This window comes from Schistocerca serialis, chromosome 4 (assembly GCF_023864345.2).
Source record: "Schistocerca serialis cubense isolate TAMUIC-IGC-003099 chromosome 4, iqSchSeri2.2, whole genome shotgun sequence".
In the NCBI taxonomy this organism is placed as follows: domain Eukaryota; kingdom Metazoa; phylum Arthropoda; class Insecta; order Orthoptera; family Acrididae; genus Schistocerca; species Schistocerca serialis.
Window position 1 is genome coordinate 104,856,915 of NC_064641.1, and position 25,924 is coordinate 104,882,838.

General features: G+C 45.2%; 2 protein-coding genes across 5 annotated transcripts in view; both read right to left on the bottom strand.

Moving 5' to 3' along the window:
* Window positions 1–24,326, bottom strand: part of LOC126475181 (myocardin-related transcription factor A-like) — a 108,360-nt gene extending 84,034 nt beyond the window's left edge. For all 4 annotated transcript variants that reach the window (XM_050102822.1, XM_050102821.1, XM_050102820.1 and 1 more), the window contains exon 1: window positions 24,219–24,326. In XM_050102822.1, coding sequence (XP_049958779.1) covers window positions 24,219–24,237 — 19 coding nt within the window. In that variant the 5' untranslated portion in view covers window positions 24,238–24,326. The remainder of the gene's footprint in view (window positions 1–24,218) is intronic.
* Window positions 24,286–25,924, bottom strand: part of LOC126474294 (uncharacterized) — a gene marked incomplete at its 3' end in the record, with an annotated part of 247,297 nt that continues 245,658 nt past the window's right edge. Inside the window, exons 5-6 of the mRNA XM_050101759.1 lie at window positions 24,335–24,465; window positions 24,286–24,292 (exon numbers count right to left, since the gene is read on the bottom strand). Coding sequence (XP_049957716.1) covers window positions 24,286–24,292; window positions 24,335–24,465 — 138 coding nt within the window. The remainder of the gene's footprint in view (window positions 24,293–24,334; window positions 24,466–25,924) is intronic.

Here is a 25,924-nt window from a genome sequence, read left to right on the forward strand (position 1 = left end):
GCGTGCACAAAGGAGTCATCATCTTCGAACCTTGTTCCACGAAGAGAGTCTTTCAGTTTCCCAAAGAGATGATAGTCACATGGAGCCAGGTCAGGACTGTAAGGCGGGTGTTTCAGTGTTATGCATCCGAGTTTTGTGATCGCTTCCACCGTTTTTTGACTAACATGCGGCCGTGTATTGTCGTGCAACAGCAAAACATCTTGCTTTTGCCGATGTGGTAGAACACGACTCAGTCGAGCTTGAAGTTTCTTCAGTGTCGTCACATATGCATCAGAATTTATGGTGGTTCCACTTGGCATGATGTCCACAACCAAGAGTCCTTCGGAATCGAAAAACACCGTAGCCATAACTTTTACAGCAGAAAGTGTGATTTTGAATTTGTTTTTCTTGCTTGAATTTGCATAATGCCACTCCACTGATTGCCTCTTCGTCTCTGGTGAAAAATGATGGAGCCATGTTTCATCACCTGTCACAATTCTTCCTAGAAATCATCTCCACCATTCTCGTACTGTTCCAAAAGTTCGCTGCATACCGTTTCTTTGTGAGCCACTATCAACATCCTGGGAACCCACTTGGCACAAACCTTTTTTAACGCCAACGCTTCCAGTATTCTTCAAACACTTCCTTCCCCTATCCCAATGTAGCGTGACAATTCGTTCACTGTGATGCGTCTGTCAGCAGTCACCAATTCGCTAACTCTCTGCACATTGTCTGGAATGTGTGCAGTACGAGGCCTGCCGCTGCGAGGACGATCCTCAATATTGCCGTGCACGCTTTCAACACGTAACCTGATTGCCACCGACTAACTGTACTGCGATCTGCAGTAGCATGTCCATACACCTTTTTCATCCTCTTGTGGATGTTTCCCACTGTCTCGTTCTCACAGCGCAGGAATTCTATGACAGTATGCTGCTTCTGACGAACGTCAAGTGTAGCAGCCATTTTGAAGACTGCTGTGACGACGCCACTCAACGGGAACAGGTTGAACTAAGTTTGAAAACACGCGGGAAGGATGTATCTACACACTGTAAGACTCTCACACATGCAGAATGTAAACTGTATGTTTACAAAAATAGTGTGCATTTCTTTTGGAGTGACCCTCGTACATGACCGGGTGGAGGATATTTCGTACCGATATACCGCTGTAACTGGCCCCTTTCCTGTTGCGGAAGGGAATGGTGCGACTAAGAAACGACTGAAACTTCCTGGCAGATTAAAAATGTGTGCCAAACCGAGACTCGAACTCGGGACCTATGGCCTTTCGTAGGCAAGCGCTCTACCGGAAGGTAGGAGACGAGATACTGGCAGAAGTAAAGCTGTGAGGACGGGGCGTGAGTCGTGCTTGGGTAGCTCAGACGGTAGGGCACTTACCCGCGAAAGGCAAAGGTTCCGAGTTCGAGTCTCGGTCTGGCACACAGTTTTAATCTGCCAGGAAGTTTCATATCAGCGCACACCCTGCTGCAGAGTGAACATCTCATTCTAGGAAACGACTGTTTGTAAACCTCCGTACGATATGGAAATTCTCTAACTTTACATTCGTGGCGAGATACATACGTGAGGAAATAATATGTTGATGGGATTCTTCTAGAGGCTTACGCTGCCCGAATATGAACAATAAACCACACTACGCCTGTGTAGTAGCGTCTATCACTGAAGTTTCATAGGAATCTCTGTGAAGCTGTCGCGTCGACTAAACGGGCCGGCGACGAAACGCCGTGCCGTCCTTTGGATATCCTCTGCTTCCTCCAGCAATCCTCCCTGGTATGGGTCGCAGAGTGAGGAGCATAGTCAATTATTGGTCGAATGAGAGTCTTGTAAGTTGCCTCCTTCGTCGGTAGACTCTATTCTTTTCCGCGATTAGTTTTATGTGATCGTTCCACTTCGCACCGCTCTGTACGTATCTCTCAGATTGAGGGACGTCAATGTTTGCAATGATTGTGCTTTTACAGAGTGATCTAACAGTGACGGGCATTCCCCATTGTTTGTACGCAATAAGTTACGTTCGTTTAGCTTAACAGACAATTCCCAGCCGAGCATCACACATCGATTCTCTGCAGGCCTTCTACATTTCTAATGACTTCTCTATTGAATGAGAGGAAGTGACTGACTGTACGAGTCGACGTAAGCGGCGTCATCTGTAACGTCTTGTTTTCCTAATCCTTAACGGAGATATACGAGTACCACGGTTGTGATACACATGTTCGCGAACCTTCCTGCAATACCCGTTCTCCAGATTTAGCAAACAGGATTTTGCGATAACAACTGCACCATTTCTCCAAAGATTCTTCTCCGAGCATTTCTGCTACATTGTCGTAGGAGCTATAGTGAACTGTTAAGCTACAATCCTAGAGCACGTCCTACTTATTCAAACTATGTTTGCGTGTACTCTTTTAATCGTATACTATCGAGATCAGATGTGTGTGTGCGCTTCTGCGTGTGCTTAACTTTTGCTAATGCAGTTCTTCTGCCAAATGGGTTTGCAGAATACTGGTTTTCCTCTTAGGAAGGGCGCCAAAAAATGCAAGATTGGTGCTTTTTAACGGTCGGTCGAGACTGACGTTATTGCTGATGGAAAATGAGTTCGAGTTGGGGAGTATTGGGAAGGAAAACGAGCGGGTCTTTTCCAAGAGAAGCGTCCCATAACGCGCATAATTTATGCGATCTAGGGAATGCAGACAAACTCTAAATCCGGACTGCTAGACATGGGCTTGAACCAAAGGCTTCCCGAAAGCGAGGCTCTCTAAACACGCACCCCGGCCTGAAAAATTAGCGCCCGGAGACACCGCGCTAGTACCCTGCACCGTCGCCTCCAGCGCTGATAATGGCCTGTCTAAAGCTGTGTATAGGGAAAGTACGGCCAACTTGCCAGTGGCTGCCATTTTGCGCCCATTGCGCCGCTGGTGATGCATGTAACATCGTTAACGAAAGTTTAATTGCACTGTATGAGTGTGGTGATGATATTTATTCAAACAGTCTACAACAAGTTAGTTATTCGATAATTCGTAAGATATTTCTCGAACCTTTGCTTGGTTTTCGTCGTTGTAAGTTTCATGCAGCAGGTGACAACTTTTTAACGCGTCATCAGTACTTTACAATTCGTTAATCTTGAAGGGGCAGAGCCTGGGACTTCAGACTTAGGCCGAGTCCTACGTGAGCGACAGAAGCGACCGACTGCGCGCGACACCTTCAGGCGAAAAAACACCACCACAGGTATAGTTACGGAAGTGTCCTACGTGAGCGACTTCCGTGGCGCTGCCTGTTCTCGGTGTTTCAATTCAAACGTGTTTGAATCTTTTCGCTGCGCGACAGCGAAAGGGCCAGGCCACGTGTCTTCTCGGCAAAGCAGTGGAGCGGACGCGACGGCAGCTATGGAAAACTTATTATCCGATTTTAAGTAAACTATTCGGTGAAAAAAATGTGATTCTTCCGCATCTTGTAGCTTAATATCTTTGCTCGATAAAGGTCTGAATTTACTTTCGCTATTCGTCATAGTTATTGTGCTGCACGAAACTGAATACATGAACGCACGAAATTTTTAAGAATTTGCGGAGATAAAATCACATTGCGTAGACTTCCCTATAGTTCATTTAAAGCCATACATTATTGAGTATGAAATGTAATCTATAAATCTCAATTGTATTTAAAGTTGAGACCGGAATGATACCGCTTCTCATTCTTGAGATATTGGCTGTTATATCCGCGGACGGGTCGCTTTTCTGGGCTTCGGGAATCAAGTGGTCGTAAAGATCGTCGTATCCCATATACGGTTCAAGATATTGAAACGACGTTTTTTGGAAATGACAGCACGCAGAACGGACTATTTTGTCGTACGATTAACACCCGATACGTTTTTGTGAACGCGTGAGCAGAGCAAAAACAAGACCCCCTATAAAGATATGAGGTTTTGTTTGAATTTTCATAGCGAAACAAAGAGAGAGAAGGAAGCAAACGGGGTATCAAAGTGACCAGCGTGAGGTCTATTTTTGCTTGAAAATATTTAACTGCTTGAAAGAAATCAGGGTTATTAAGGAAAACTTAATTAACGAGTTGAGGAAAAATTGGAATCTTTCACTAAATGCTGTCGCCAAGCTGAGTAAATGAAGTGTCAAAAAGTTGATGTCTTCAAGGCCTAGCTATTTTGCACATAAAAACATACATTGGTGCGGTATTTAAATGTTAAAAAGGATTCCTTCGAATCAAGTACCAAAGCTAGGATTTTCGAGAACAGAAGACGTTAGGAAAGCAAACGAGGAGTCAGTAAGATCATGATTTCTGAATAAAACTCGAAAATAAAAAACAAAGAAATTGGTCAAATATTTTGTGTAAAAGAAATAAATAGACCACAGAAACTTTTCAGTGCCTTTGAATAATGCTCGAAGTCATGAACAGAAAATGAGGTGCATCAAACGTTTTCCTAATATTTTTTATGTCATTGATATTGCGATAAAATGATACGCGAAGGAATGGAAATTAAAAAAATTACATTTAAATCGATGAAATGAATAAAAATGATGTTCAAAATCATTTCGATGAAGATTTTTAAAAAAAATTACTGCACCGGACAAAATTCGAACTGACAAGATCCTGCTCGTGAAGCTATTTTCCTATGCATTACACCACGCATGTATATGTTGAGTTCACACAAAATTCCGAAATTTTTTTTCGTCAATTATTCGCTTATTAGTTTATTAGTGCCCCACCAGGGTGAGTGGCTGCAGTGTGTGATACCTGGGACCTTAACCAACATAACGGTATAGATGGTTCCAAAAACTCGACCCCGCCACTGGGAACCTCTCCTTGGGTGTTATATAAACGCGAATCAGCATCCTGTTCAGATGAATCACAACAGCGTTTTGAAATGATGCAGAAGAACCGTCACTTAGTTCTAGAACTCTGGAGCATAGGATGCAATCGACTAAAGGGAAAATACTTGGTTTTGCGTAATACTGCCACGTTTTAGTTAGTCAGGAATCGAAATATGAGGATGTTAGCCTGCCGCGCTCAGAAAGCAGCAGCTAGGGAGAGTATTGTGGCCACGATATAGTGAGTTCCAAAGGCGTTGCAGGACGGGGAGAGAGGCCGGTGCGCCGCCGTGTGCTGCGCGCCGGTGTCCGCCTCGTTGTGATGTGCGGCGGCGGCGACGCCGGAACTGTGGACGTCCGCTGAGTCAGCACGCGGCCGGGGGACGACGAACCCGCCACCTGCCTATGTGGATCACCGGTGGCAGTCTGAGCGCCGGCTCTGCCGTGACATACACTCGCTTCTCTTATACCCGACAATAACCTCCAGCTGCCGACAGTAAACTCCACTGTCTCGGTCGGAAGCGGCTGCCACGTATCGTGTCGACGTCTGTGACGCTAGCGGCGCCCGCCGCAACGTAAACAACTCGGAGGCCACGCCTGCACAACTGAACCACCCGTGGATATTCCGTCAGTTGTTTCGTAAAGGTTTCCGCCTCACTAAAAGTGGACTGTTGTCAAAAAGTCACAAAACAACTTCACATTCTCGTCAGAAATGGCGGACGAAAGACGACGAGATGTCTACTGCGATTGTCATTCAACAATTAAACGAATGTATAGCAGAGACAGCATGTCCCAGGAGGCACGGTCAGTATTCAGTGATATGACAGAAACGGTCACTCGAAGCGCATAAGTGTAGTAAACGTGGGCTCTAAAGTGCGCACCGAAGTGCTATGAGCACTCCCGTTCTTTAATCCTGCGTAGTTATTTAATTCTATTAAGATAGAGTCAGAGATTCCGCCGCTGGGCTGAAAAACGTACACCGTGCAACGTCTCCAGGTTTTCCCCCGCAACTTACGCTGGTAATTCCAGAGGAGACAAAACAGGATATTGCATCAAAGTCGATTGATAAAAGCCCACAAAGAAACACCACACTTCAAGTTTCCAAAGACGCAAACGTGACTTATCGGTTTACATTGTTCTACATCTACATCTACATTTATACTCCGCAAGCCACCCAACGGTGTGTGGCGGAGGGCACTTAACGTGCCACTGTCATTAACTCCCTTTTCTGTTCCAGTCGCGAATGGTTCGCGGGAAGAAGGACTGTCTGAAAGCCTCCGTGCTCGCTCGAATCTCTCTAATTTTACATTCGTGATCTCCTCGGGAGGTATAAGTAGGGGGAAGCAATATATTCGATACCTCATCCAGAAACGCACCCTCTCGAAACCTGGCGAGCAAGCTACACCGCGATGCAGAGCGCCTCTCTTGCAGAGTCTGCCACTTGAGTTTGCTAAAAACGCTATCACGGTTACCAAATAACCCTGTGACGAAACGCGCCGCCGGCCGGGGTGGCCGAGCGGTTCTATGCGCTACAGTCTGGAACCGCACGACCGCTACGGTCGCAGGTTCGAATCCTGCCTCGGGCACGGGTGTGTGTGATGTCCTTAGGTTGGTTAGGTTTAAGTAGTTCTGTTCTAGGGGACTGATGACCTCAGAAGATTAGTCCCATAGTGCTCAGAGCCATTCGAAACGCGCTGCTCTTCTTTGGATCTTCTCTATCTCCTCCGTCAACCCGATATGGTACAGATCCCACACTCATGGGCAATACTCAAGTATAGGTCGAACGAGTGTTTTGTAAGCCACCTCCTTTGTTGATGGACTACATTTTCTAAGGACTTTCCCAATGAATCTCAACCTGGTACCCGCCTTACCAACAATTAATTTTATATGATCACTCCACTTCAAACCGTTCCGCACGCATACTCCCAGATATTTTACAGAAGTAACTGCTACCAGTGTTTGTTCCGCTATCATATAATCATACAATAAAGGATCCTTCTTTCTGTGTATTCGCACTACATTACATTTGTCTATGTTAAGGGTCAGTTGCCACTCCCTGCACCAAGTGCCTATCCGCTGCAGAACTTCCTGCATTTCGCTACAATTTTCTAATGCTGCACCTTCTCTGTATACTACAGCATCATCCGCAAAAAGCCGCATGGAACTTCCGACACTATCTACTAGGTCATTTATATATATTGTGAAAAGCAATGGTCCCATAACACTCCCCTGTGGCACGCCAGAGGTTACCTTAACATCTGTAGACGTCTCTTCATTGATAACAACATGCTGTGTTCTGTTTGCTAAAAACTCTTCAATCCAGCCACACAGCTGGTCTGATATTCCGCAGGCTCTTACTTCGTTTATTAGGCAACAGTGTGGAACTGTATCAAACGCCTTCTGGAAGTTGAGGCATCTACCTGGGAGCCTGTATCTAATATTTTCTGGGTCTGATGAACAAATAAAGCGAGTTGGGTCTCACACGATCGCTGTTTCCGGAATCCATGTTGATTCCTACAGAGTAGATTCTGGGTTTCCAAAAACGACATGATACGCGAGCAAAAAACATGTTCTAATATTCTACAACAGATCGACGTCAAAGATATAGGTCTATAGTTCTGCGCATCTGCTCGGCGACCCTTCTTGAAGACTGGGACTACCTGTGCTCTTTTCCAATCATTTGGAACCTTACGTGTTTTTGTTGTGGTCTTCAGTCCGGAGACTGGTTTGATGCAGCTCTCCGTGCTACTCTATCCTGTGCAAGCTACTTCATCTCCCAGTACTTACTGCAATCTACATCCTTCTGAATCTGCTTAGTGTATTCATCTCTTGGTCTCCCTCTACGATTTTTAGCCTCCACGCTGCCCTCCAGTACTAAATTGGTGATCCCTTGATAACTCAGAACATGTCCTACCAACCGATCCCTTCTTCTAGTCAAACCGAGCGAGGTGGCGCAGTGGTTAGCACACTGCACTCGCATTCGGGAGGACGACGGTTCTATCCCGTCTCCAGTCATCCTGATTTAGGTTTTCCGTGATTTCCCTATATCGTTTCAGGCAAATGCTGGGATGGTTCCTTTGAAAGGACACGGCCGATTTCCTTCCCCATCCTTCCCTAACCCGAGCTTGCGCTCCGTCTCTAATGACCTCGTTGTCGACGGGACGTTAAACAACACTAACCTAACATAACCTTCTTCTAGTCAAGTTGTGTCACAAACTCCTCTTCTCCCCAATTCTAATCAATATCTCCTCATTACTTATGTGATCTACCCATCTAATCTTCAGCATTCTTCTGTAGCACCACATTTCGAAAGCTTCTATTCCTTTCTTGTCCAAACTATTTATCGTCCATGTATCACTTCCATACATGGCTACACTTCATACAAATACTTTCAGAAACGACTTCCTGACACTTAAATCTATACTCGATGTTAACAAATTTCCCTTCTCCAGAAACGCTTTCCTACTTTAAGTGTCTCATTTCCTAATCTAATTCCCTCAGCATCACCCGACTTAATTCGACTACATTTCATTATCCTCGTTCTGCTTTTGTTGATCTTCATCTTATATCCTCATTTCAAGACACTGTCCATTCCGTTCAACTGCTCTTCCAAGTCCTTTGCTGTCTCTGACAGAATTACAACGTCATCGGCGAATCTCAAAGTTTTTATTTCTTCTCCATGGATTTTAATACCTACTCCGAATTTTTCTTTTGTTTCCTTTACTGCTTGCTCAATTTGCAGATTGAATAACATCGGGGAGAGGCTACAACCATTAGACCTTATCAAGTCCACCTCTAGCGCTAAACGCCACCTCCGACTAGCTAATGACTCCACGTTCCGATTCTGACATCTTCTTGCTGGGTGCACTAAACAGTAACACTCGCTTAGTAAACCGGAAAATACCTGCAGAATTCCACGCCCGCACAAGGCAACGCACTCTGGAATTCTTGTAAGTTTCCGTGTTGGAAAAGAAACTTTGCTGATCATGAACGGTCTGAACTGCCGAAATGTCAAACCCTTTGAAACACCGCTTTCGCCCCAGAGGGCACACCATTTGCCAACCAATTTCTCCAAGCAGCTCCACGAAAACTGTCGTGTTATTTCGGCCAGTCACATTCGGGAGTAGAAATCGGGCATTTCCATCGATCAATTCTTGCCCCTGCTAGTAGAATTCATCCGCAAACTGCAGCTTTTGTCCAAGACTTTTCAAAAACTTACTCCCAACAGGTGACGGAAAACGTCTGGCGCCATGGGAAGTCACCAGCAGAGCTAGTGGAACCTATAATCCTCTTCTCAGGACTACGGAAACACTCACCGACCGTATCCCGAGTAGGCAGATTCCGCTAGCACCTGATCCCGGAAACCAACTTTCGGGTTAAGTTACAAAGCTCGTCGATTGCTGAGTGTTTGTTTCCGAGGATTTTAGATTGACGGACACCTTAATAATAGAGAAATCGCTTCCAAGTCTTGTCCAAAACGAAATCTCCGACCCTATGCATGACGTTCTCCAGCGCCCCTAGTTCTAAAAGCTCCTCGCTCAGTCATCCTCTTCCATACTTTCCCACCACCACACGAGGCGAATGCAGGGGCGGTTCCCTGCCTCACTTCCTTCGCCATGCTTGTCCTGATCCCAGATACTGAGCCGATTCAGACCGCCTGTTCTGGAACTCTGTCACATAAATTGTATACCAGTCTGGCATCGTCGTCTACACACATGCACCGTAAGCCACTGTACAGTACGTGGAGAGGGTACTTCGTAACTATGTTGGCGAATATCCAATCTAATCCGTCCCGCATTGGCCGCCTCGGTAGGCGCCCTAATCTCTCTCATGGTGCTTTCCCATCACTAAGCGAGACACACAACTGTGCCAGCACACTCTTCCTCGAATATCGGTCCTCTAAATTTATCCAGTGGAGTTTCCCGAGAACAATGTCCTAGCGCTGTAGCACGGATTCTCGTTTAAATATTTATTTCAGAAATTAAGCGCCTTGCTTTTTAACGATATTTTATAAAAGAGATTTTTATATACTTGCTAATGCGCTGCTTGCTGGACTCAGGTAGGCGCACTGGCCCCGGATCGAATCCGCGCGGCGGATTAACGTCGTCGGTCGGTGTGCCGGCCAGCCTGGAAGTGGTTTTTAGGCGGTTTTCCACATCCCGCTAGGTGAATACCGGGCTGGTCCCAACGTTCCGTCTCAGTTACACGACTCGCAGACATCTGCACACGCTCGCATTATTCCAGGAATTACACTCGACGCAGACAGCTGGGGTACACTAATTCCATCCCGGGGGGTATGGGGTGGCGGCAGGAAGGGCATCCGGCCACCCCTTTCCACTAACCTTGCCAACTCCGTTCCTAACAATGCCGACCCTGCCTCAGCGCGGGACATGGAACCAGTAAAAGAAAGAAAGAATATAGTTGCTGCGGATGCCAACGAGCTTATTACTTTCAGTTAAATTGTCCGAGCATCTCTCCACAGCGACCTGTTAGGTCTCCAGTAACGTGTCTCTGAGCTTGTTAGATATTTGCTGCGCTGCCTTGACTGAACAAGGACAAACTGTTTGAGCGGAACTGTACAACTACTCGGACTAACTGCCAAGTCTGTCTTCTAGTCGCCTTCCCTATTAGTTATTTTGCGTGTGTGTACCTCCGTTATGGGTATTACCGTTCAATATTTAAAATGTATGACACGCTTCAGATGAGCGCTAATAATCTGGTTATGGGACCCTTTCGGGTTCTCCTCCTCTGTCACGTGCGCTGTAAGTATTTGTTGGCATTTGAAGATATGGTTCAAATGGCTCTGAGCACTATGGGACTTAATATCTGAGGTCATCAGTCCCCTAGGCTTAAAACTACTTAAACCTAACTAACCAAAGGACACCACAAAAATCCATGCCCGAGGTAGGATTCGATCATGCGACCGTAGCAGCAGCGCGGATCCGAAATGAAGCGCCGTGCATACAGTTTTTGTGGTAAGTTCCTATGGAACCAAAGAGCTGAGGTCGTCGGTCCCTAGGCTTACACACTACTTAATCTAACTTCAACAACTTACGCTAAGGACAACACACACACACCCATGCCCGAGTTGTTGTTGTTGTTGTTGTTGTTGTGGTCTTCAGTCCTGAGACTGGTTTGATGCAGCTCTCCATGCTACTCTATCCTGTGCAAGCTTCTTCATCCCCCAGTACCTACTGCAATCTACATCCTTCTGAATCTGCTTAGTGTATTCATCTCTTGGACTCCCTCTACGATTTTTACCCTCCACGCTGCCCTCCAATACTAAATTGGTGATCCCTTGATGCCTCAGAACATGTCCTACCAACCGATCCCGGCTTCTGGTCAAGTTGTGCCACAAACTTCTCTTCTCCCCAATCCTTTTCAATACTTCCTCATTAGTTATGTGATCTACCCATCTAATCTTCAGCATTCTTCTGTAGCACCACATTTCGATTGCTTCTATTCTCTTCTTGTCCAAACTATTTATCGTCCATGTTTCACTTCCATACATGGCTACACTCCATACAAATACTTTCAGAAATGATTTCCTGACACTTAAATCTATACTCGATGTTAACAAATTTCTCTTCTTCAGAAAAGCTTTCCTTCCCATTGCCAGTCTACATTTTATATCCTCTCTACTTCGACCATCATCAGTTATTTTGCTCCCCAAATAGCAAAACTCCTTTACTACTTTAAGTGTCTCATTTCCTAATCTAATTCCCTCAGCATCACCCGACTTAACTCGACTACATTCCATTATCCTCGTTTTGCTTTTGTTGATGTTCATCTTATATCCTCCTTTCAAGACACTGTCCATTCCGTTCAACTGCTCTTCCAAATCCTTTGCTGTCTCTGATAGATTTACAATGCCATCGGCGAACCTCAAAGTTTTTATTTCTTCTCCATGGATTTTAATACCTACACCGAATTTTTCTTTTGTTTCCTTTACTGCTTGCTCAATATATAGACTGAATAACATCGGGGAGAGGCTACAACCCTGTCTCACTTCCTTCCCAACCACTCCTTCCCTTTCATGCCCCTCGATTCTTATAACTGCCATCTGGTTTCTGTACAAATTGTAAATAGCCTTTCGCTCCCTGCATTTTACCGCTGCCACCTTCAAAATTTGAAAGAGAGTATTCCAGTCAACATTGTCAAAAGCTTTCTGTAATTCTACAAATGCTAGAAACGTAGGTTTGCCTTTCCTTAATCTTTCTTCTAAGATAAATCGTAAGGTCAGTATTGCCTCACGTGTTCCAACATTTCTACGGAATCCAAATTGATCTTCCCCGAGGTCGGGTTCTAGCAGTTTTTTCATTCGTCTGTAAAGAATTCGCGTTAGTATTTTGCAGCTGTGACTTAATAAACTGTTAGTCCGGTAATTTTCACATCTGTCAACACCTGCTTTGTTTGAGATTAGAATTATTATATTCTTCTTGAAGTCTGAGGGTATTTCGCCTGTCTCATACATCTTGCTCACCAGATGGCAGAGTTTTGTCAGGACTGGCTGTCCCAAGGCCGTCAGTAGTTCTAATGGAATGTTGTCTACTCCCGGGGCCTTGTTTCGTCAGTGTTATCTTGCTCGAAACACCAAAAGGCCGCCTATCACAACCCACCTGTTCGTGTACTGTGCTGACAGGGAGAAAACAAGCCGAGCCCTGCTCCGGGATTCCCAGTTTTTCACCCAGCACTGGAAGGCCGCCCACAACAGACTGCAAGAAGTAAGGTGACACAGACATCAATTGCGCGGAGTGGCAGCGCAACGGAGCACGGCGTTGTACAAGTCTCCTGTCGACATTAACGGAGAGGGAAAAGAAAATATCAGTCAGTTTAGGAGTAGATTCCCGCTGCTCCTGAATATGAGTGGAGTGTTTTCAGAAGTGCGCCATTTCGTCCGCTAACGACCCCCCGCTGGCGTCGGTCTCTCGGTGACCGGTCTGCTCCCCTGGAAGCCCACCACTGCGCAGACTCCGGTGTGGGACACTGCCTAGCTTCCGTCCCTGCTCTACCCGCTGGCCTGGGCACAAACACAAACAAGTCACTGCGACGACGTGTGATTTAATTAACATTCAAAAATAACTAGGAAATATCGCCATAATTCTCAATCCCAGAGAAAAGACTTTCAGACCAGGATACAAATGTACGTACGGCTTTCCGGAACGACCGGCGGTGTATCACGCGAGGAAGCCGCTAAATATAAGTGTGGGATCTGTTCCAAGAGCTGCCGACCGCCGGTTTTACGATTTATCCGCATATTAAAAAAGAAAGAACTCTTGTCCTTTTCTCGTTCTTTTTCGTGGGGTCGAGGAATTTTCAGCGAGCTTGTCGGAAAGTACGACGTTTCGAGACAGTAAATAATCCTCAGCGACAAACAAAAATGTTTCTCCACACAGCGAAGCGAGGACAGTTCGCACGATTATGCACCGTTCACAGGCAGACTGATGACAGGGAGGAGAACTGTTCAAAACCATTCGAGAAGGCTGGGTGTGTCGTGGAGGCGCCGTCATAAGCCGAGGCAGCGGCACGCGCTCCTCAGGAGTATCGCAGGGGCGCCGCTGCTGCTCACCACATACACTACTGGCCATTAAAATTGCTACAACACGAAGAGGACGTGCTGCAGACGCAAAATTTAACCGACAGCAAGAAGATGCTGTGGTATGCAAATGATTAGCTTTCCAGAGCATTCACACAAGGTTGGCGCCGGTGGCGACATCTACCACGTGCTCACACGAGGAAAGTTTCCAACCCCTTTCTCATACACAAATAGCAGCTGACCGGCGTTGCCTGGTGAAACGTTGTTGTGATGCCTCGTGTAAGGAGTAGAAATGCGTACCATCACGTTTCCGACTTTGATAAAGGTCGGATTGTAGGCCATACTGGCGTATCACCCGGCGTGATGGTATGGGGTGCCATTGGCTACACGTCTCGGTCACCTCTTGTACGTATTGACGGCACTTTGAACAGTGGACGTTACATTTCAGATGTGTTACGACCCGTGGCTTTACCCTTCATTCGATCCCTGCGAAACCCTACATTTCAGCAGGATAATGCACGACCGCATGTTGCAGATCCTGTACGGGCCTTTCTGGATACAGAAAATGTTACGAGTGCTGCCCTGGCCAGCACATTCTCCAGATCTCTCACTAATTGAAAACGTCTGGTCAATGGTGGCCGAGCAACTGGATCGACACAACACACCAGTCACTACTCTTGATGCGATGTGGTATCGTGTTGAAGCTACGTGGGCACCTGTACCTGTACACGCCATCCAAGCTCTGTTTGACTCAATGCCCAGGCCTATTAAGGCCGTTATTACGGCCAGAGGTGGTTGTTCTGGGTACTGATTTCTCAGGATCTACGCACCCAAATTGCGTGAAAATGTAATCACATGTCAGTTCTAGTATAATATATTTGTCCAATGAATACCGTTTATCATCAGCATTTCTTCTTGGTGTAGCAAATTTAATGGCCAGTGTGTATGTTGTATACTCACACGGTGTGGCGGATAACGCCTGTAACTTTGTGTGGCCGTTCCGAGGCGACACGGAATTTCGTATGCAGGGAGGTGGCTTCCTCCGAAATTTCTAGCGAATTGCAGAGACTCTTAGAACATAATCAGCGCCTGGTACGAAGGCTGGCAGCTGACTAAACATAAAAAACATAAAAAAATAAAACATAATAGCAATGAACATACTATCGAAGATAGTGCTGCCAAAGCAGAGTTACTAAACATAGCCTTCCGAAATGCCTTCACAAAAGAAGACGTAGTAAATATTCCAGAATTAGAATCGAGAATAGCTGCCAACATGAGTAACGTAGAAGTAAATACCCTCGGAGTAGTGAAGCAACTTAAATCACTTAACAAAAGCAAGTCTTCTGGTCCAGACCGTATACCAATTTGTTATGCTGATGCATCAGCTCCATACTTAACAATTCGCTCGACGAAAGATCCGTACCCAAAGACTGGAAAGTTGCACAGGTCACAACAACATTCAAGAAAGGTAGTAGGAGTAATCCACTTAATTACAGGCCCATATCATTAACGTCGATATGCAGCAGGATTCTGTAACATACATTGTGTTCGAAGATTAGGAATTACCTCGAAGAACACGGTCTATTGACATACAATCTACATGCATTTAGGAAACATCGTTCTTGTGAATCACAACTAGCTCTTTATTCGCATGAAGTGTTGAGTGCTATGGACAACGGATTTCAGATTCCGTATTTCTGGATTTCCAGAAAGCTTTTGACACTGTGCCACACAAGCGCTTTATAATAAAGTTGCGTGCGTATGGAATATCGTCTCAGTTGTGTGACTGGATATGCGATTTTCTGTCAGAGAGGTCACAGTTCGTAGTAATTGACGGAAAGCCATCGAGTAAAACAGAAATGATTTCTGGCGTTCCCCAAGGTAGTGTTATAGGACCTTTGCTATTACTTACCTATATAAACAATTTGGGAGATAATCTGGAAAGGCGTCTTAGGTTGTTTGGAGATGAAGCTGTCGTTTATCGACTAGTAAAGTCTTCAGAAGATCAAAACAAACTGCAAAACGATTTAGAAAAGATATCTGAATGGTGTAAAAATCGGCAGTTGAGTCTAAATAACGAAAAGTGCGAGGTCATCCACATGGGTGACAAAAGTAATCCGTTCGGTTACACGATAAATCAGTCAAATCTAAAGACCGTAAAATCAACTAATTACCCAGGAATTTCAGTTATGAACAACTTAAATTGGAAGGAACACACAGAAAATGTTGTGAGGAAGGCTAACCACAGACTGCATTTTATTGGCAGGACACTTAGAAAATGTAACAGATCTACTAAGGAGACTGCCTACACTACGCTTGTCCGTCCTCTTTTAGAATACTGCTGCGCGGTGTGGGATCCTTACCAGATAGGATAGCACTGACGGAGTACATCGAAAAAGTTCAAAGAAGGTCAGCACATTTTGTATTATCGTGAAATATGGGAGAGAGTGTCACTGAAGTGATACAAGATTTGGACTACACATCATCAAAAGAAAGACGTTTTTCGTTGCGAAGGAATCTTCTCACGAAATTCGAATCACCAACTTTCTCCTCCGAATACGAAATATTTTGTTGGCACCGACCTACATAGGGAGAAACGATCACCACGATAAAATACGTGAAATCAGAGTTCGTACGGAAAGATAGAGGTGTTCGTTCTTTCCGCGCTCTACGAGATTGGAATAATAGAGAATTGTGAAGGTGGTTCGATGAACCCTGGGCCACTTACTTAAATGTGATTTGCAGAGTGTCCATGTAGATGTAGAAATGAAGTGCAATGTGCATACATAGGCGCAAAGATCCGATATCGTCTGACTGCACGATAGACGGCGAAGTCATTAGCAGCTATGAGTTTCATCCCAGAGCGATTTAAGGTGAAAAAAATCACATAAATTTCGCCCAGGGGAAGGCAAGATACCAGGGCCATATTTATTGGAAGAATCCCGAGAAAGCGTAACTTAGGCCGAAATTGGTCGCTTACAAATCCCTTGTTCCACCGGCTATTGAACACTGTCCGTTCGTCTGGGATCCTTAACAGGAGAAAGAGATCCGTCACAAGCTTTTTTTACCCGAAAGTGAAAGTCTCACAGAAAAGCACATCGGACGACAGGTATTCGACCCCGTGCCTCCTGAATGCGAGTGCCGAGTCATAAGCACTGCGCTGCCACGATTAATGTACCTAATCGCGCGCTCCTATTCCACTAACACCGTACGATAACTGGCTGCCTCTATGTAAACACGTTAACAAAACTGCAATGGACATCAATAAGTAGCGCAACCATCATTTTTCTTGGCCAAATTCGGTTGAAAAAATGCAGAATTTGTTTTGGGACACAGTGGAATATCCTCCCCTTTCAGCCCCTATAGTTTCATGAAGTGGTGGTGTCATACGTAGCCTTCAAAATGGCGTCCATTCCAAGCAGAGAGCTGTCATCGAGTTTCTTTTGGCGGAAAACAAGAGCATCGCAGATAACCATAAGCATTTGCAGAATGATTACGGAGACATGGCAGTGAACAAAAGTACGTTGAGTCGTCGGGCGGGGCGTCTGCCACGGACGCAAGAAGTTCACGCAAACCTGTCCGATCTCCCTCTTGCCGTCCGGCCGCACACGGCTGTTATCTCATGCAATGTTGGAACGTGCGGACACCCTCATTAGAAAGAAAAAGTTTAAAGCCGCAACGTCATGGCGACGGTCTTCCGGGAGAGGCCGTTATTCTGCTCGATGTTCTCGATCGTGGTGCAACGATCAACTCTAAATTGTATCGTGGTACCCTAAAGAAACTGACGAAATGATTAAAGCATGATCGTCGTCACAAAAATACAAACGAACTTCTTCTCCTCCGTGGTAACATAAGGACTCACATAAGTTAGAGCACCCGAGAGAAGCTAACAAACTCGCATTCGGTAGGACGACGGTTCAATCCCGTGTCCGGCCATCCTTATTTTAGGTTTTCCGTGATTTCCCTAAATCACTCCAGGCAAATGCCGGGATGGTTCCTTTGAAAGGGCACGGCCGACTTCCTTCCCCATCCTTCCCTAACCTGATGAGACCGATGACCTCGCTGTTTGGTCTCTTCTCCCAAACAACCCAACCGAGAAGCTCACAAAGCTTGATTGCACTGTTCTTCGTCATCCACTCTACAGCCTGGGTCTCATACCTTCCGACGTAAATATGTTTGGCACAATGAAGGATACACTTCGCAGGAAGCAGTACGTCGACGATGAAGAGGTTTGTGATGCAGTGAGAAGTTGGCTCCGACGTCGACCACTAGAGTGGTACCATACGGGCATAAATACCCGCCCAATAAGGCAGCGTACGCTCGTGGCATTGAAGGAGATTATGTTGAAAAACAGGATTTTGTAACCAAAAGAATGGGAAATAATACGATGTATTGGAATCTTGAATAAAACCAACCTGCTTTGAGAAAACAATGAGTTGCCTTTCTTATTGAACGCCTATCGTACCATAAGCACACAACGTCTGTCAATCGTCAGAGACCCCAATTGATTCCTGGTTTTTTAACAGAGTTACAGAGATAAGTTTTCATTTTGCATATTGGTCCTTCAGTTGCCATGCCTTTGTTTATCGATTCTCATTTTTGTTTTGAACTTGGGAGTTGAATAGTTGCGTTTGAGTTTAAATAACTGAATTTTTCAACTATGATCGTAATTTGTTAGCCAATTCCACTGTATCTTTTAACTGTGCCATACCTATTTTGAAATGCTGAGTATGGTAACACAGTGGACGATTTCCTAACCGACAAGTACCAGATCCGAGAGTGTTTATTCGCGTTTGTAACAAATTGCGTGAGACTTGATGCAGTGCCCAGAGACCCACATATCATCCGAGCGTGTAGACGAACAGTGTGTGGCTCAAGTAGGAGACGTGGTCCATCAACAAATATACGCAGAATTTCTACACGAATCGGAGTTCTACAAACAAGAATATGGCGGAAATCTATAGTTACCATTTAGAGCTTATTCAACACCTTTGCGAAGGATATGAAGGTAGACGACTGGAATTTCGTCGTTGGCCAATTGCAATTTGCCCTGTAATCCCATGTGGCGTCTATTGATGAACTCGATGTCACTCATGGTGGTATTAATAACAAACACATCGATGGCCCGACAAAACTCCATATGGATTTGTGGAGACACATTTTCGAACGCTTCTCCGCAAATGTGTAGTGAGGCACGACAGACAAGTACTTCACTGGGCACTGTTGTGCATCGTTTTCAGGACCCAGTTATCCACCCTTTCTTGAAGACGAGCTTCCAGCACTGTCAACAGAAGTCCTAGGAGAATAGGTACGTTCTTTCATTACGACGGGTCTCTTGCACATTCTAGGCCTAAACCTAACATTCCTCGGAAGACGGATCGGCAGACACGGTCACGTCTGTTGATCACCAAGGTCTCACACCCTCACCCCTTTAGATTTTTGCCCGTGGAGATTGTTGAGAGGCGAAGCCTACAAATAAAAAGTGAACTGCAGGAATGAACTGATCGTTCGGTTTATAAATAGTGTAGTCTCCGTAAAGGAGCTCTAAGTCGATATCAGAAGGGCTCCACGTGTTGTTGCAAAGAGAATTCCAAAGTGCGTTGATGTAGGAGGTTGCATTAATGAAAGTCAACTTTGAACTTAATTATTTGCCTTTGCTTAATATATTATGTATTCGTTTGGGTTACAAACAGCTGTATCTCTGTAATCAAATAAATTTGGAGCCATGTTATTCGGAATATTTTATTCGAATTAGTCAATAATAGCACGACCTATAGCATTTACTATTCCTCCTGGAACACCGAGAGTCGCGAAGCATTGTGTCCGTCTCCGAGGCGTGTTTCGGTGCGGTGCGGTGCCTAAAGCGTGAAAAAGAGGCAATCCGGTGTCCATGGTGGCCACGCGTGTCCTTGGCTGTCACAGAGAAGAGGATGCGCGCCTGCGCTTGTTGCCTTTTCCTCTTCCTATGCGAATCCCATGCGCACGAAAACAAACCCCTGAAAAAAAAATCCATCTCGACCTACATTAAGATAACTAAACTGTTAAGTGATCTGGAGCCACCACACAAACCAAACTGCGCTCGAGTGCACCTGACTTCTTCACTTCTCAGTCAACTTCGAACAACCAAATCCTGATTTCCCCCTTTCGAACGAACTTACTGATTATGGTACCACTAGCCGGAAAAGGCAATGGACAGTGTAGATACGATTCTGTCGAATTCGCCCACTCCTTAACAGTTAAAGATCGTTAGCAAGCACACTTGCTTTCGACTGTTGCTTCTTTAACATAAATTTTCGCACATTAAAACTTGCTTCTCGTGCAACAAAACATACACTTTCAGTTACTACTTACAAGATTGCTCGAATTATCCGTGAATTTTCATATCAATTATTTTTCGCTTATATCATGCGATTCAAGTTTTCGCTTTTAGTTTTCTTTCCGAAAATTATGCTTACAGTGGCTAACACTTATTGAAAATCATAACTGCCTTACTGTTGTTGTGGGATAGCTTCCATCTGTTACTCTCGCCAATCCTGACATGAAAGTACTCCTCCAAAAGTATTGTATGATACTTTTACAAAACAGCCTTTTGCAACGACTGAGTTATCTCAGTCGAAGCAGGAGACGAAAATATCTCGAGTCAGCCAACTTGCTTCTCATAAAAAGATATTTCAGTTAAGAGATTACTATTTAATTAACACAACACTATACAGATTACTTCCCAAATGCATTGCACTTTAATATCTGGTTAAGGATTCGTACTCCTCAAATCAAATGCTCCCCTTTAATTCCCACACAATAATATTCCATTCCATCTTTATTTTGCAAATTTTATGGTTCATTTTGTTTTTTATGTTCGTATTACTTCTATCCTCCTCTCAATCAAAACAATATAATAAACAAGATTTGTACGCGAATAGAAACGCCAGTGTGTGAGGGACTTCCGGTCATAAAGTATTATGATACTCCGATTCAGAGAGAAAATTCGTCTCAGCTTCAATTAACGTTATGTAAAATTAAATTAAGACGCATCTCGTGATTATGAAGTACGGCTCTGCTGACGCTGTAACAATGACGTCACGAGCCCCATTATCAAAAGAAGTCGAAATGGGAGGGGGCACTTTGGCAGTCAGTGTTCGGGGGACGTCGACGCACAAGCGTCACCATTACAGGAGGCTTCCAAGTATACGAGGTACTAGAACATATCTTGTCGACCACGTAAATACTCTTAACATCGAAACTGAAAATGCGGCTCTAGCTTCCGGGATCCTTCTTCCGCGATCGATATTCACTGCAACGTAAACTCTCTGCCGTTTCCGAAGCGTTTCCATTTGTAAGTACCGTAAGGGAGTTGGTCAGTATCGAGACGTGTCATGACACAAAATACTTTTTGTATTACAAAGAACTGGTTACTATCCACTCAGTATTTGTTACAAACTCTGCACTCCTGACTGCCACAGTTGAACGCCTATGCAGGTTCCCACTTGCTTATAATAATTTCGGCTAATCGACGCGGAGTGACCGTTTGTGCTGCGGAGGAGAAGAGGCTCAGCATGACGTGAGCCACCTGGCATATTTAATTGAGAGAAACAGCATCGAGCTGACGAAAACACAATAGCTGATTTCGCGAGGCAATTCGTGTAGGACACGCGCCTCCGTGCCCGATGTCGCCAAGTCACGCTGGTGCCGTGGCGTTCGACCCGCGGATAAGCCGATTCGAATCCTGGTGGTAGGAAAACACTGTCACTGCCAGTATCTGCCCAGCAAGGGAAGGAGAGGTGGTGGCGTAAAGTTACTGATCACTAGACTTTGCGCCAGCTTCCTGGTTTAAATACCAAACCTCTCCGCAGTGTCTCGTGAAGAGAGGACACGCGACTCTGATGATGGTGTTCCCTCCGTAGGATTGGGACGTTAAGGGGACCTGGTCGTCAAATGACTGAAATTTTCGAAAACATTTTTTGTCACCATCTTAAAGACAATTTTATACCGTTTCAAAAAATGTATTTTTATCTACTTTTCAGTTGTTAATTTGGTCTTAAACGCTCTTTGGACAAATGTCTGCAAACCAGCCTCGCTCATGCAACAGGCAAGGAATATCGCCATCAACATTTCTTGCCTGCCACAGTCATAGAAACAGTAAAACCAAGATACAGGGACGTTGCAGGCACAACAAAATTACTTAGCAAATGTCTACGCGGCCGTACACAAAACCCTAATGAGAGTTTCAACAGCTGCGTGTGGCAACGAGTACTAAACACAGTGTTTTTGGATGGACAGTACTCAAAATGGGTTTGATGGATGCTGTCATCTGTTTCAATAATGGTGTAATCAGCAGGACAAAAGTAATGGACAAATTAGGCATCCAGCCAGGAAATAATGTGATAGCTGCTCTGACTTCCATACATCGTCAGTGACTAGTTGAAGCTAAAAGGGCTGGGGAAGCCACCACTAACGAGTCCAGAGTAAGGAAAAGGCTCCTGAAGAAGTCTACATAGGATAAAGAAGCAACTGAACAGCAATATTATGCTGCTGGAATGTTCAGAAAGAGGCATACGATGAGTCAAAAACACTGTGAACATTCTTTTCTCATTTTCTCGAAACTACATTTTCAGAACATTAGGTACAAATGGCTCTGAGCACTATGGGACTCAACTGCTGAGGTCATTAGTCCCCTAGAACTTAGAACTAATTAAACCTAACTAACCTAAGGACATCACAAACATCCAGGCCCGAGGCAGGATTCGAACCTGCGACCGTAGCGGTCTTGCGGCTCCAGACTGCAGCGCCTTTAACCGCACGGCCACTTCGGCCGGCCATTTGGTACATATAACTTCACAACGATTTTATCCATTTTCACCAAATTTCTCTCAAGTGAAGAACTGGATAGTATCTTTGTATTATGCCTAATACATCGCAGAAATGATCTATGTTTGTCATTCTGTATATAATTTTAGCGGTATTTTTTAGACAAAATAGTAATGTGTTATAATAAGGGTTTTTCTATTTCCTCATTAAAATGTGTTCCTATGAATGTTGACAGCAGCCTACCACAATTTGAATGCTATTAGACTGATGATGGACCAGAAAATGGTACCAGAATAGGAACGTGTATTATAAAAACATCTATTAGGCAGAATACTGTAATTCTTAAACTATAACAGATATTTCAATAAATTTCCTTTTACGGCTTGAGTTAACGTCATTCATTGTTGGTAAAAAACCACAACTTCCTCCGCATTGTAGATCATGAGTAATGTGCACTGAGGGCGAGGTATAAAAATGTAGTCCTTTCACGTCCAGGTCCCCTTAAGCTTGGTGGCCCCCTTGAGGCTCTTCGCAAGGCGCAGGCTCTGTGCCGGCACAGGGTGTCATAATCTCCCTTCTATCCTCATCACCATACAACACACACACACACACACACACACACACACACACACACACACAAATTACATACATGTAGTAGTACAAATATTGTAATGGAGCACGTTGTAAATAAATAAAAAAAATCGTGTAGGACAACAGACGAGAGGAAAACCTATATCTGACCGGACTAACAGAATCGATGCAGATCTTAATCATTTAACATGCAGACTCTATCAGCTGAAATCGGTTTCAGACATTCCCTTTTCGTGATTCGGAAGTTGAGTTGCAAGTAAATGTAGCAATCGTGTGCTACGTATGTCACGTCAGTGTATTCGTTTGTCGTAACTTTACTGTGCCAGCCATGTTAAATGTTTAACCAATGCATGTGTTACCATATTTATTTCCTTTATTTCCAGCGCAAAGTAAACAAAAGTTGCGTAAATATTTTTTGTTATTTATTGTTCAACATCGAAACACCATCAGAACATCAAAATTAACCATGGATCTGCGCCTCTAAGAGAAACAAGTGCCAGGATGTATGCGCTGAGTTGGAGGGTGGGGGGGGGGGGGGGGGGGGGCGGTCGAGTTTCAGTGGAGAAAAGGAAATGATGAAATAGTTTTCTCAACTTTTTTTCCAGTTCTCGGGCACAGTAGCGTTCGCAGCTCTCCTTTTGTTTGACATTTATCAGCTCACTACTCTTCTACCTACCAAAGCTACTGCTTCACAGTTTACAGTGACAACACATGCGGCTGGAAATGACACCTTAAAACTACTATTAAAAAAGTGACCCTGTACGACGCGGTGCTGTGTAGTTCTAGAAAACCCTGAGCAGAAGATTCGAGTAATAGCTGAACAAAATATAAGAGAATGGGATTGCAAAATGAAGTCGCACGTCAGCGTTGGGAACCAACAAGCGAACTTTAATTTTGGTGAAAAATGGTTGGCGCACAGTCTATAGTGCTTTTTGTGAACTTGGTTGGGCCCTAGAAGGTGAACTAACAAAACACTGTTCACGATCCTAGTTGTCACTGACAACATCTTGGAGCCTTCATAATTCCATTCACTGTAGAGCAGTCGCCGATCTGATGAGGATCAGTAGGAGAACGAATATAACTAGGGCCTCGCACGAGAGTGGCGACCATGACAGGACACTGCTTGCAACAGTCTGCAAAGAAGCAGTCTGATCTACACGAAAGTGTTACCGTAGGGTATTTCGAAAATTTCTGTGCCGGTTCGTAATCCAGTGAAATGGTGTTGCACAAGGGTGAACTGTAAAGCGTAAATTTTAATTATTACAGACCGAGGAATATTATTTTTATTTGTGCAATGAAGCTAAAGCTGTGCGTCCCGTCACTATGTACATGCACAGAACAACATTAAGTAAGTGGCACTTGCGAAGCTCCCGTACATAGCGCCACGGTCTTGTGGAGGGAGAATGAGAGGGGGGGAAGGAGAGGGAGAGGGGGGGCAGAGAGAGAGAGAGAGAGAGAGAGAGAGAGAGAGAGAGAGAACTCACACTCCTTATTCTTGTCCATGGATTTGTGTAGCGGCGAGTCGTCGACTTCGCACTTGGGCGGCGAGGTGGGCCGGCCGGCGGCGGCGCTGGCGGCGGGGGCGGCGCCGGAGCCGGGGCCGGGCGGGGGCGGCGCGTCGGCCGAGCCACAGCCGGGGCCCTCCGCCTCCGCCATGCTGGGGGCGGCGTCGCCCTGGCCGCTAGCCGACTGCTGCTGCTGCTGCTGCTGCTGCAGCTGCAGCTGGTAGTCCTAGAGCACAGATACAGTTAAAGTAAACGCCCCATACTGGAAAGCCAATTTTTGTGCTACAGTTGGAGTTAATAACAAATAAAGACAGAAGGTGCCCTAGCTGCACGAACATAGACACCGTAAATTACAATTGTTTTATTTCTACGAACTACAGCTGTTTTGGCCCACAGGTAGATAGATCGCAATTACTCCTTTCAACAATTACTCGGACTCAGTATCTTAGCATCATACAAGATAGTTAAAAAAAATACGGGACAGTTATATGAGGGTCGCCATCGGTGGGTTCCAGTTTATTTCCAGCGAGTGATGATGCCGCATCCCGGAAAAGGGCTTGCAGCTGTCAGGTGGGACTGGGCCCGCCAGCTCACGCGCAGCGCAGCATGGCGAACTCGAGTTCCTCACATCGAGCCTAGCGCCGAAATGCCGTACACTGTGCTGACGTTCTGCAAAAACTGCTACGGGCGTGTGCACACATCTGGTTGGCCAGGTCACACCCGTTACCTCGCCAATATAATTATTTGTTGACAACTTTCATGCCTTTGTCATAACGGCTGTTTATCCGCCCGTATAGAACGCACCCACCTACATTCCCACATAACGCTGAGTACTGCCTAGTTTGCGCCAACCTCCTCGTCTTGTCGGTGCGTCACGAGTCTTCAGCAGTGTGCCCGCTGCACTACAGGCTCGGTAACAGCGAGCCTCGGGCTGGAAGCCCGTGACCCGCAACCACGGCGGCCTCTTGGAACGCACCTGCAGAGCTCTCGTACAGTGAGGTGTTGCCTAGCGAACGAGCTGTCTGCCCTCCGGTGTCTCTGGCCGGCTGGTGCCCCTTCAGCAGACACACTACAGAACACCTCTGGTTCAAACGGCTCTGAGCACTATGGGACTTAATATCTGAGGTATTCAGTCCCCTAGAACTTAGAACTACTTAAACCTAACTAACCTAAGGACATCACACACATCCATGCCCGAGGCAGGATTCGAACCTGCGACCGTAGCGGTCGCTAGAACCGCTCGGCCACCGTGGCCGGCAAAGAACACCTCTCTTGGCTTTCTAAACACATTTTATTAAATACAGCAACGATTTCAGCTACAGAAAGTTGTACGACATGTTTTAAAACATCTGGTAACAGGTCTATAATTTGGCAATAAATAAATAAAGAAAGCACGTTCGTAAGTAATAATTAGCCACTTTTGTGATTAGACCGACAGACAGAAACCTACAAGTTATTCTGGACGTGAAGTCTTTGACGCGAGATCAGCGCCACGCCGATTTCGGCAAACTTCGGGACTAGGCGGGAAAATCGAAAGCGACTGCAATCAAAAGATTTACGTCAATATGTTTCCGTTTTCGACAAAGTTAGCGTCAAAGGTGACAGCATTGGATTCGGTTGGACTGGGTGGAATCCTTAGAACACAATCGACGAAGGACATTTTATTGCTACATATCACACCCGCA